Genomic DNA, 13,117 nt, shown 5'->3' on the forward strand with positions numbered 1-13,117 from the left:
CATGTAACAATTTCAAAGATTTTACTGAATTACAGTTCATATAAGGAAATCAGTCAATTGAAATCAAATCATTAGACCCTAATCTATGGATTTCTCATGACTGGGAATACAGATATGCATCTGTTGGTCACAGATACCTTAAAAAAAAAAAAAGTTAGGGAAGTGGATCAGAAAACCAGTCAATATCTGGTGTGACCACCATTTGCCTCACGCAGCACGACACATCTCCTTCGCATAGAGTTGATCAGGCTATTGATTGTGGCCTGTGGAATGTTGTCCCACTCCTCTTCAATGGCTGTGCCAAGTTGCTGGATATTGGTGGGAACTGGAACACGCTGTCGTACACGTCGATCCAGAGCATCCCAAACATTTACATTTACATTTTAGTCATTTAGCAGACGCTCTTATCCAGAGCGACTTACAGGAGCAATTAGGGTTAAGTGCCTTGCTCAAGGGCACATTTACGTCATTTAGCAGACGCTCTTGTCCAGAGCGACTACAAATTGGTGCATTCACCCTATAGCCAGTGGGATAACCACTTTACAATTATACTTTTTTTTTTTTTGGGGGGGGGTAGAAGGATTACTTTATCCTATCCCAGGTGTTCCTTAACATGTTCCAAACATGCTCAATGGGTGACACGTCTGGTGAGTATGCAGGCCATGGAATTGTGTACAGATCCTTGCGACATGGGGCCGTGCATTATCATGCTGAAACATGAAGTGATGGCGGTGGATGAATGGCATGACAATGGGCTTCAGGATCTCGTCACGGTATCTCTGTGCATTCAAATTGCCATTGATAAAATGCAATTGTGTTCGTTGTCCGTAGCTTATGCCTGCCCATACCATAACCACACCGTCTCCATGGGGCACTCTGTTCACAACGTTGACATCAGCAATCCGCTCACCCACACGATGCCATTCATGCTGTCTGCCATCTGCCCAGTACAGTTGAAACCGGGATTCATCTGTGAGGAACACACTTCTCCTGCATGCCAGTGGCCATAGAAGGTGAGCATTTGCCCACTGAAGTCGGTTATGACGCCGAATTGCAGTCAGGTCAAGACCCTGGTGAGGACGACAAGCACGCAGATGAGCTTTTTGTGCGTATGGAACGTTTCTGGGATATATTTTTTTAACTCATGAAATGTAACAAACACTTTAGATGTTGCGTTTATATTTTTGTTCAGTATAGCACCCTATTCCCTTTATAGTGCCTCTAGGCCTCTGATTAAAAGTAGAGCACTATTAAGGGAATAGGGTTCTTTTTGGGATGCAACCAATGTCACCGGAGGGCCAGCCACATTGATTCCTAGCTTATGCTTGTTTTGCAGTACATGAGCCTACGCTTACTGGTTTAATAATTTGTGGGGAGAGAATTCACACTGATATCACCTTGAGAGCATTCTTCAACTAAATCATTATCTGTTGAAGCAGGCTTTCACTGGGTAGCAAGCCTCCTTAACCTCTCTCTCTTCTCTTTCCCTTTAGCTGTTTTCTCACTAGCTGTCCATTTTCTGCCTCCCGTTAGCCTGCTGCTGATGTTTAGACTTGATTTCATTGCTGCTTATTATATCCCCCAAAAAATGGTGAAAGTGTTGTAGTCTATGCCCTTTCTAGACTTTTTAAAAAGTTTGTTCATTCAAATCATCCATGGATTCTGAGCTGTTCATCAAATCAACATCCAGGTGCTCTGAGGTTGAATAGAGAAACCCCCCTGAAGCAGCCATATCATTGAAATGTGGAGAAGCTGTCTGTCTCCTGAACATATTGTTATAAGTGTCCCATCATGTCATCTGGAGAATTATATTTGAGGAGTTGCAGTGGTGAATGTCCTCAGAGAGGCTCTGTAAATCTAGGCTTACGCAGTAGAAAACAAAGCATTCCTCCCACAACGCATTACATAACATGGGCGGCTAACTTTACAGAATGTGCTGTGGTATTTCATGTGATTTAGTGACTCACTTTATCCACTGCTGTTACGAGTTGACAGACATAAGTTTTGTCTTTCATAACTTTTTTGTTTCCCCCTTGTTTTTTTGTCTTTCAGTCAGAACGGCATTAATAGCTATAATCGGATTCATGCCAACCAAAGGAGAGGGTGCAATCGGATCTCTTGATTATACCCCAGAGGAGAGGAGAGCCCTTGCCAAAAAGTAAGATTACAGAGATTAAAGCTCTCCACTGTTTACTGTCTTTCCAGTGTATTTACCCTGTGTGCACTAACGGATAGATGGATTTATGGATGGATGGTGCTGATAACAATGCTGTGAGAAGGGGGGGGACACAACAGTCTGGAGTGATATGTCTGTATGCATTTTGTTTCAATGTGTGCCTAACCCTTACACGCATCATTACACAATACACACATTAGGCCTGTATGTATGTTGGATACTGGTATGGTATCACGCACTAGCTTTACATACAATTAGATGGACTAGCTGTACTTGCAGAACATATGGTTATGGGCAGGCGTTTGTTCAACAAAGTTGGCATAAAGCGATGCTTATGCACGCATGTCATGTAATTAACACGTTGGCCACAGTGGATGTGCCCTCTACAAATAGCTATGCTCATTACCAGGGAAACCAAGGCACCAGCATTGGACCTTATGAGATGGCAGCATTAGCGCCTGAGGGAAAGGCTCTCTGGCTGCAACGTCTGGGCATGTTGATTCTCTTCTTCTCGCATTGTTACGGGTCTCTCCCTCTGAAGAAACTCGCTCTGAGTTTGAGATTGATAAAAAGATCAAGGGGTCCAGCGGCTGCGTCCCGAATGGCACCCTATTACCTTTAAAGGGCTCTGGTCAAAAGTAGTGCACTATAAAGGGAATCGGGTGCTATTTGGACCGCATCCCAGATGACTGTCTGTTCTATTAACATATCAGGACAGGGGTCTTTAACGACTGGCTGTTTAATTAACACATGAAGATAAGATGTGACACAGGAACATATCCCTGTCTATAAATACATACAGTGCACAGCCTGCCTGCCTGCCTGTTTATCTTCCGGATGAAAGAAAGGCCCGTTTCACAAAAGGCTGTCATGTCTGCGGCTGAGACAGCAACTTCGCTTTGATTCAGATCTCCCGTCTTGGTTGTCTCCGTGCCCTGTGGTAATTGTGAAAGCTGTCAGTCAACATCAGGGCCAGGGGCACCCAGCAGGAAGCAGCGAAACAGAAGAATCATCCATAGTTTTCAGAGTTGGCTCTGTTTCCTGACAGAAAAGTAAACTGCCAGAGAAGTGTCGTGGAAATTCTTACACAGGGACACTTGAAGTCAATCTTAAATGAATCATTGTTTATTGTCAGTGCGCTGGAGAGTTCCAGCGCACTGACAATAAACAAACTTCATGCACCATAGTGAACGTCTGTCAGGAGCTCTAACGGGGCAGTCCCGTTTAGTTCTCTTATATACTGCAGACTAGTCATATTTGCATGATTTAGCTTATTCATAATTAATTAATCATTAACGTTTGCTTCATTCATGTGACCGACCAATACTGGGTCATGCATGTGACAGACCAATACCTCACGAGGCTTCTTCTCTCTAAGCTGAGACCTTGAAACTGAGATATCCTTTCTCTAAACAAGGTTCTGGGCGTACTGCCCAATTGCAGACACTAATAGTGAGGATTTGTTCAATCAGTCACTTGCATGAACATAGAAATTGCTAAATAGAAAATAAATGTTTATGTTTGTGCTATCACAAAAGTTTTGCTGGCTGCCAGACTGCTGTAATGACGAGCGTTAATAATGCAGAAGTTGGAGGAGGAAAACATTTCAGATGGTTGTCTTTTTTGCCTATTAAAGCATGATATTGGTTGGGGGGAATATTACATTGGAAGAACAGCAACTCTTGGGATGTCATGCTTAACTTCATTGATGGAATTGTATCTTTTATATTTATATTATTGTAACTGTCAATATCGCTCTCCAAGCCACAGTTGAATATTTTCTTCACAAAATGAGTTTAAATCCATATGGCTTGTCAAATTGCATGAGTCATCTTTGACAAACCAAATCTCCTAGAAGTTTGTGTACGTTTAGTTCTAAATTTGATATTGTTGTGCTTGGAGCTCCAGCAAACGACTCAGGGCTCTATTTTAACAAACCTAATAATAATAATATGCCATTTAGCAGACGCTTTTATCCAAAGCGACTTACAGTCATGCATGCATACATTTTTTGTGTATGGGTGGTCCCGGGGATCGAACCCACTACCCTGGCGTTACAAGCGCCGTGCTCTACCAGCTGAGCTACAGAGGACCACTAACGCAATGGTACATTTTAGTGCTGGTGGTAGCGTCATTGGTTCGGTTCAGGGTGTGTCAGAAATATTTTCGTTATTTTCACAACCGGCATTAAGGTCGCGGTGGCATGAAAGTGCTGGGTTTTGATGAATAAACAAGTTGTGGGTGTGTCGAAGCTTGGCCCCTCACTGGTCAATCAGAACTTGCGCCAAGGCTAAATAATTGGTTGCTTCAAATTGTTTATTTATGGTATTTTATGTATTGCATTGTCATCAACTACAAATCAAATGTTAGTCTGTTATAGCCTAGTTATTTAAATAGCCTGCCCCATATTTGCTAAATATGTTGAACATGTTTTCAGTCCACATTGTTATAATTGCATTGCTTCAATATGAAAATACATTGTTAACGGAGAATTTGATGTAAATGACATGTTATAGAAGGGTCCAGACACTTTTTCTTTAGCGATTTCACTTGTTATTGAGAAACATTTTAATTTCCTTGTCCTCGTTGTGCAGTATGGGGGCTCTGAAAAAACATAAAGAAAGCCTCCGAAAACGCCCAAATACATCCTTATAGATACGGAAAAGCTCTCAGTATTGTGATGCAGGTCTTTAGATGTTGTACGCATGAAATTGTCATTCCGAACTTAATCCGCAACTTTATATTCCATGGATAATAAGAAGATTGTGGGAGCTGTTTTGTTAGACTGCTGCTGAAAAAACGTAAGTGTTATGGCTTTACATCCTCTGCCATATCGTGGATAGAGAGCTACCTATCTAACAAAACACAGAAGGTTTTCTTTAATGGAAGACTTTCTAATGTAAACCAGGTAGTGTGCTATACCTCAAGGCAGCGCTCTTAGTCCTTCACTGTTTTCTATTTGTGACCCATTTCAAGAAGTAAGGCGTATGTCACAAGTCACTACTTCACAGGAGAGGCATTTTAACGTTTTTCTTGTTCAGTTTTTTTATGCGTTTTTGGGGCAGAAATGCCTTTTGGAACATGTGAACTTTCATGTTCCTTAATAACAAACGTGTATGCATTTATAAATATGAATTGTTAAATTACAAGCCTAGTTGGTTGGTCAGGTGCTCCAAAGAAGGACATCGGCAAATTATAGTTCGCCCAGAGCAGAACGGCTGGCCCTTAAATGTACACTGAGGGCTAATATCAAGAACATGCATGTCAATCTCTCCTGTCTCAAAGTAAAAGTAGAGGAGATAGACTGCATCACTACTTGTCTTTGTGCAAGATATTGACGTGTTGAAATCACGTCAATAGACATACATACACACACACACACACACACACACGTTGCAATATTGTACATATTATTAATTATATTAATATTGTACATTAGGAATATTGGAGCAATGTAAATGTGTATAATGCACAATGTCTTGTATGATGTATTGTTTTATTTATGATGTAGACTATTGTTTTATTATGATGTATTGTTTTATTTATGATGTAGACTGTTTTATTATGATGTATTGTTTTATTTATGATGTAGACTTTTGTTTTATTATGATGTATTGTTTTATTTATTATGTAGACTTTTGTTTTATTATGATGTATTGTTTTATTCCTGTTTGGACCCCAGGAAGAGTAGCTGCTGCCTGGGCAGCAGGTAATGGGGATCCTAGTAAATACAGTACTAAATACTAAATGTACACAAATCCAGGCCCTCTTTTGCTTAGAGGACTGTTAGGGGTGAATTATTTCCCCTCATTTATATACTGAGTTTATATATTGAGTCACATGTTCTCTACCCAGCTTGTCAGATTAATCCATTTGGCTCCTGGAAAACCAAGAAAATTCGATGTAAACCCTTTTGTCCATAACTCACACTCTCTCTCGCTGACCCTCTGACAGATCCCAGGACTTCTGCTGTGAGACTTGTGGCTGCTCCATGCACTTAGCCCTCCTGGCTCCCTCCCCTACCAACCCCAGCCCAGAGGACCAAGAGGACCAAGCGCTCGCCCAGCAGATCAACTTCAAGGTACAACTGCCTACCAGCCACAATCCTACCCCAGGCACGATGTGGTGTTGTTTATTTACATTCTAGTCTAGTCAATTTTCTTCAAAACCTTTACCAGATGTCAGAACTGGATGAAACGCGTGTTTCCATGTCTTAACCCGTTTGTGCAGTCAAGCAGTCAGACAGCAAAATAGCAAAGACGGGGCTTTGCACCCGAGGCATATTGTCTCAGCCCGCTGACAAGAGCTAGAGTACATAGTGAGTGACAGCAACCGTCATCTGTGTGTTGCTTCCTGCAGGCAGAGTCCAGGCAGGGCAGTGAGAGCACAGGGGCGGAGAGTGGGCCCCCAACAGAACCCCAGGGAGAGACATCCACCTCGGGGAGACAGGAGGAAGAAGAGAACGCCCAGGCTGAGCAGGTAACAAACACCACCAGGGTTATACTAGCTGGTGATGGACTGTGAGATCAGCCAATTAAAATCCAGCAGCACTTTTTCCTGCTCCTGACATAGGCTCCATTCAAGTCCTTTTCTGAGGCACTGTGAAAACAGACGGTTGGAAAGCGAGAGAGAGCTGGCTGGTGGATGAGAACCCTGCACCACAAACCTCCCACCTACACATATTTTAATAAGCTATGTCTGCCACCTACGTGGGCAGAGAAACAACTGCATACTGAAGATATTTGCTATACTGGGGGATTATTCATGTATTTGCCATAGAAGAGGTTGGCATGGTTGCACACGATTGTGCCGCCTTGTCGCAGACGACGTCCCGAAGACTGTTTTCTCCAGCGACGTTGTCGTTATTATTCCAGAGCCATTAAATTAAATATTTATGAGAGGTATAGAGAGGAGCAGCGGGGGGTCCCTGGGCTCCAGAACGTGGTATAAAAGGGAGAGCATGGCAATGTTGTTACCCCGTAAATGATCCCTCATCTCTCATAGTGCTTTATGTAATATCGTGGCTCCGCTGTTCTCCGCTGTGCTGCATCGGCCACTGTCACTCACTCGGTGAACAGCGCTTTTTTAAATCACTGTGTTTAATGGCTCGGGAGGTAATCATACTGTATGATGACGGTGCACGCAGCACTCTGCTCTCTGGCCCTACAGGTTCTTCACTGTGCACCAACTCACTGCCAGTGAGGCATGATGCCACTTTATTGCAGTCCCCTATGACAACACTCAAAATAACTGATGTGTTTTCTTATAAACCGATTACAGCTAGAAATCGGTGTTATAATGTATTATTTAATGGCATAATTATTTATTTGGAAAACATGATAGCAATTTTGAGATGGCAGTTTCCAAGCATGGTAAAGATGAATGAAGGGATTGTTTCTTCATGCTTCATACATAAGGGTCTATGTAGATTGGGATTAAATCCTTCTGATCTGAACTGACCTGAGTAGGAGAGAGAAAACATTTTACTTGCCATCTGCTGCTTGATGCAGTAACAAATGACCGATATAACCTCTGGCAGGGAGAGGGGCCGGCAGACATTATCCCCATAGAAATAATCATTCTGGTTCTGTGGTTATCCCACACCTTAACTGCATCATGACTGTCTGCCTTGCTCTTCCTATATTAAACTGAACAGAGTGATATAGGCAAGAATTATAGCGCATTGTTCACCGCTCTCTACTCTGTCCCAATGTCTCTCTCTGCGCGCCAGCCCTCCCTGGCCTGCAGCCATCCCCTAACTAGGAGGAGTGGGATTCAGCTTTCTCTCTCTGTGTAAAACCTGAACTGTACCCTATTTCTCACTGTTTAGTCGTCACCCTTAAAGCCACTTTAAACAATCCTGTTCCCCCTTAAAGCAACCAACTGTAGTCTTTTTGGTTGCTATGACTGTACTGTATTTTACTGTACTGTTATTCCCAAGACCAACTGTTAAGTAAGATGCACATTTTCTGAGAAGATCATGAATTAACCTCCTAAGGATCGGACCGTTTATTTACCCCAATCTAACTGCCTGAAGCTCAGGACCTGAAGCAAGGACATGCCTATTCTTGATATCATTTTGAAAGGAAACACTTTGAAGTTTGTGGAAATGTGAAATTAATGTAGGAGAATATAACACATTAGATCTAGTAAAAGATACGTTTTTTTGTTTGTATTATCTTTTATTATTTTTTATCTTAAATGCAAGAGAAAGGCCACAATATATAATTGCAGTTTAGGCGCAATTTAGATGTTGGCCAATAGATGGCAGCAGGGTGTGCAAAGTTTCAGATTGATCCAGTTGAAGCATTGCAATACTGGACTATTTTGTATCAAGTCTGCCCAAATGTGCCGAATTGGTCAATTGATACATTTTCAAGTACATAACTATAGAGAACGTACAAAAATGATATGGTAAGTTTACACACTCCCAGGAATGTCATACATGATGGATCATTAGCTTATACATTTTAGTTATTTAGCAGACGCTCTTATCCAGAGCGACATACAGTTAGTAAGTGCATACATTTTCATACTGGCCCCCCGTGGGAAACGAACCCACAACCCTGGCGTTGCAAGCGCCATGTTCTACCAACTGAGCTACAGGGTACTATACACTAACCTTCACACATCTAGATGGCGGGGTGGGTGTGGAGCCAGAGACAGCAGGGGTTCAAACTGTAGAACCGAGTTCCTACATTTGAATATAAAAATTGATTTTATCAAACAAAACTATGCTACATTTTATCTCTGGGACCCTTAGGATGACAAATCAGAGCAAGATTACTGAATGTAAGTACATTATTTACCTTCAGAGGTGAATGTATCAAACCAGTTGCCGTTATAAGTTTTTTTGTTGTTGTGCACTCTCCTCAAACAATAGCATGGTCTTTTTTTCACTGTAATAGCTACTGTAAATTGGACGGTGCAGTTAGATTAACAAGAATTTAAGCTTTCTGCCCATATAAGACATGTCTATGTCCTGGAAAGTTTGCTGTTACTTACAACAGTCATGCTAATCACATTAGCACGTTAGCTCAACCGTCCAGTGTACGCGACACCGATCCCGTAGAGGTTAAACACCTTTTGCTGTGAAGTAACATCATGTCTCTCTGGTGGTGGGAAAAACCGATGTGCTTCTAGAAAGATGGCCCAAAGTAAGTGTGTGTGTGTGTGTGTGTGTGTGGTGACGTGTGTGTGTGTGTGTGTGTGTGTATTCATGCAGTGTATGTATGTGTGTTGGTCGACTGTCTGAACCTGTATATGCTATGCTGTGCTCACTGCAGGCCGAGGCGGCTCCAGCTGCCAGTGAGGAGGAGGTGAGTCCCCCAGCCCCCAGCATCCACCAGCGCCGGGCCCAGCAGCAACAGAGAGACCAGATAGAGGCCCCCAGCAGGCCCACATTCCCCGCCTTCCCCCACCCTCCTCAGGACGCCAGCCACATGGGCTCTGTGGTGCTCATCGTGGTGCTCACCCTGCTCCTGGCTGCCCTCATCTTCCGCAGGGTCTACCTGACCAACGAGTACAAGTTTGACTACGAGCTGTGACGAGACTAACCTTAACCTCCCCAGACCCACCACCCCCCTGAGTCGAATGAGTTAACCGCCCCTCCTACCACCTGACCTGACACCCTAGCTGGCAACAAACTGACTTTGTCTTTACCGTGTCAGCCTAGAGCGTGGACAGCCCCCTCCTCTGTTAATAGAGGGTTAGGCATAGCCTTGGTGACTTTCTCTCACTAAGTAAAGAGGGCTTGGTTTACAATGAGGGTAACTTGCATTCCTTTGGAGGATGGGGTTGACCACAACACCTCCAAGGTGTCTTCTGTTACTTTGAATTTACTCTAGAATGTACTACATTTTTAAGAATGGGAGTATTGTATCCAAACCTCCCCAGAGGAGAGACTCTGAATCAGACCTGGGTTCAAAAACTATTTGAAATCTTTCAAATACTTTGTTTTTGCTCTAGCCTGCCTGGGATGCCAGTTGTTTTGTTTTGGGATTATCCTTTTGGTCCATGTAGCCAGGCAAGCTCAAGCAAGCACAGATAAAGTATGTGAAATGATTTCAAATAGTATTTGAACCCAGGTCTGCTCTATATCTCCTTTTTAATTTGTCAGGCATCTGTTTATCATACGGACTGCTGATTGCTCTCAATATTTAGACAAGAATGCCGTGTCATATAACATGTAAACAATGAAGGATATTAAATTGTCTCAAAATAATTATTTAATTGTGCACAGGGAAGCAATATGCATAACATATTGTATATAGATAAGATGCTAACAATTTCTGCTCAACTGTTACGTCATTTACATTTCTGACTGGCTAGCCAATGCTCTGGCTGTTCCTACTTAGCAGCAGCATATACAACCTAGCTAGTATCCGTACTGTACGTCTGTCAATCTTATAGCCTGAGTGCCAGTCTGTTCCTGCTCTCTTGCCAACTTTGTCAATCATGTGCTTAAATGAAAGGGAGATTATAAGAGCCTGTACGACTATAGCCTACCTTTTGAAGTCCTCAAAAGAAATGGGATTGGGGACTAATGCAGAGGTTTAAATGTTGTGTGCACATTTTACTTCAAAGCAAATATAATGACCAGAGTAGGTCCTCTCGTAAGTCGGGGTCTCATGATATCTGAAACATGGAAGACAGCTTGGTTCATGTGCATACTGAATTCATTGCAGACAGGTTCACTGTTTCAAGTCTCAAGATGTCATTTACACATCTATCCATCTTTTCAGATTGTATTTTAACCCAACGTACGGTAGGTAGGAACATTGTATCAGAAAATAAATGCCTTGGAATTTTTTATTATTTTATGTGTCAGTCTGAAATTTTTTTTTTTTAATGTCATGATGGATGGCTGAAAGTAACACTAATTTATCCATTACTACACAAACACACTTAAGTCATCTGAAGAGCTTCGAACACATTTGATATATGCACATAAAAGATCAGATTTCACCATCCAGTAAGTGTTCTCTAAAATATGTACAGTGCATTCAGAAATTATTCAGACCCCATGACTTTTTCCACATTTTGTTACGTTACAGCCTTATTCTAAAATTGATTAAGTTATTTTTTCTAAATCTACACACAATACCCCATAATGACAAAGCAAAAACTGGTTGATTTTTGTTTGTTTGTTGCAAATGTATTAAAAATTGAAAACTTAAATATCACATTTACATAAGTATTCAGACCCTTTACTCAGTACTTTCTTGAAGCACCTTTGGCAGCAATTACAGCCTCGAGTCTTCTTGGGTATGACACTACAAGCTTGGCACATCTGTATTTGGGGAGTTTCTCCCATTTCTTCTCTGCAGATCCGCTCAAGCTCTGTCAGGTTGGATGGGGAGCGTCGCTGCACAGCTTTCTTCAGGTCTCTCCAGAGATTTTCGATCGGGTTCAAGTCCAGGCTCTGGCTGGGCCCCTCAAGGACATTCAGAGACTTGTCCCGAAGCCACTCCTGCGTTGTCTTGGCTGTGTGCTTAGGGTCGTTGGAAGGTGAACCTTCGCACCAGTCTGAGGTCCTGAGTGCGCTGGAGCAGGTTTTCATTAAGGATGTCTCTGTACTTTGCTCCGTTCATCTTTCCCTCGATCCTGACTAGTCTCCCAGTCCCCACAGCATGATGCTGCCACCACCATGCTTCACCCTAGGGATGGTGCCAGGTTTCCTCCAGACGTGACACTTGGCATTCAGGCCAAAGAGTTTAATCTTGTTTCTCATGGTCTGAGAGTCCTTTAGGTGCCTTTTGGCAAACTCCAAGTAGGCTGTCATGTGCATTTTACTGAGGAGTGGCTTCCGTCTGGCCACTCTACCATAAAGGCCTGATTGGTGGAGTACTGCAGAGATGGTTGTCCTTCAGTAAGGTTCTCCCATCTCCACAGAGGAACTCTGGAGCTCTGTCAGAGTGACCATCATGTTCTTGGTCACCTCCCTGACCAAGGCCCTTCTCCCCTGATTGCTCAGTGTGGCCGGGCGGCCAGCTCTAGGAAGAGTCTTGGTGATTCCAAACTTCTTCCATTTAAGAATGATGGAGGCCACTGTGTTCTTGGGGACCTTCAATAGTGCAGAAATGTTTTGGTACCCTTCCCCAGATCTGTGCCTTGACACAATCCTGTCTCGGAGCTCTACGGACAATTCCTTCGACCTCATGGCTGACATGCACTGTCAACTGTGGGATCTTTATATAGACAGGTGTGTGTCTTTCCAAATCATGTCCAATCAATTGAATTTAACATAGATGGACTCGAATCAAGTTGTAGAAACATCTCAAGGATGATCAATGGAAACAGGATGCACCTGAGCTCAATATCGAGTTTCATAGCAAAGGGTCTGAATACCTATGTAAATAAAGTATCTGTTTTTTTTTTTTTTTTATAAATATGGAAACTTTTCTTAACCGGTTTTTGCTTTGTCATTATGGGGTATTGTGTGTAGATTGATGAGGGGGGGAAATAATTTCATCCATTTTAGAATAAGGCTGTAATGTAACAAAATGTGGAAAAAGTCAAGGGGTCTGAATATGTTCCGAATGCACTGTATATTAGGATATGCACTTGCTGTTCATATGAGACTTGAGTCCATGCCTGTTGCATCATAGTTCTATGCATAGAGGTTTAATAAGGACAGGCGCCATATCTACTTTTTGGTTTTTCGGAAGCCCAGACAGCTGTGAGGCTCCTTACATCAGTTGATCGAGGATTCCCTTTGTCATGTAAAAATCTTCCCACCGTGAAATGGTTTCCAATCAATTTCAAGCTAGGAAGTTTTTTTACGTGACACCCTGGAATGTGGTCATGTCATTATACTGTAGCTAAACCAGAGCTGTTGCTGCGCGCGCGGTGCCTTGGTTTGGAGCGCTTGGAAACCAACCGCTGTAAACCGTGGACCAATCAGGGAGCAATAAGCGAGACAAGCCGCTTGGCTTTGTA

The 13,117-nt window shown here is 42.6% G+C and overlaps 1 protein-coding gene across 1 annotated transcript in view; it reads left to right on the plus strand.

The window, feature by feature from the left end:
* The window catches only part of LOC121549027 (ubiquitin-conjugating enzyme E2 J1-like), a 39,845-nt gene extending 28,852 nt beyond the window's left edge, over window positions 1–10,993 (plus strand). Inside the window, exons 5-8 of the mRNA XM_041860814.1 lie at window positions 2,053–2,158; window positions 6,131–6,257; window positions 6,536–6,655; window positions 9,463–10,993. Coding sequence (XP_041716748.1) covers window positions 2,053–2,158; window positions 6,131–6,257; window positions 6,536–6,655; window positions 9,463–9,723 — 614 coding nt within the window. The 3' untranslated portion in view covers window positions 9,724–10,993. The remainder of the gene's footprint in view (window positions 1–2,052; window positions 2,159–6,130; window positions 6,258–6,535; window positions 6,656–9,462) is intronic.
* Window positions 10,994–13,117: the final 2,124 nt, after the last annotated feature.

This window comes from Coregonus clupeaformis, chromosome 33 (assembly GCF_020615455.1).
Source record: "Coregonus clupeaformis isolate EN_2021a chromosome 33, ASM2061545v1, whole genome shotgun sequence".
NCBI lineage: Eukaryota > Metazoa > Chordata > Actinopteri > Salmoniformes > Salmonidae > Coregonus > Coregonus clupeaformis.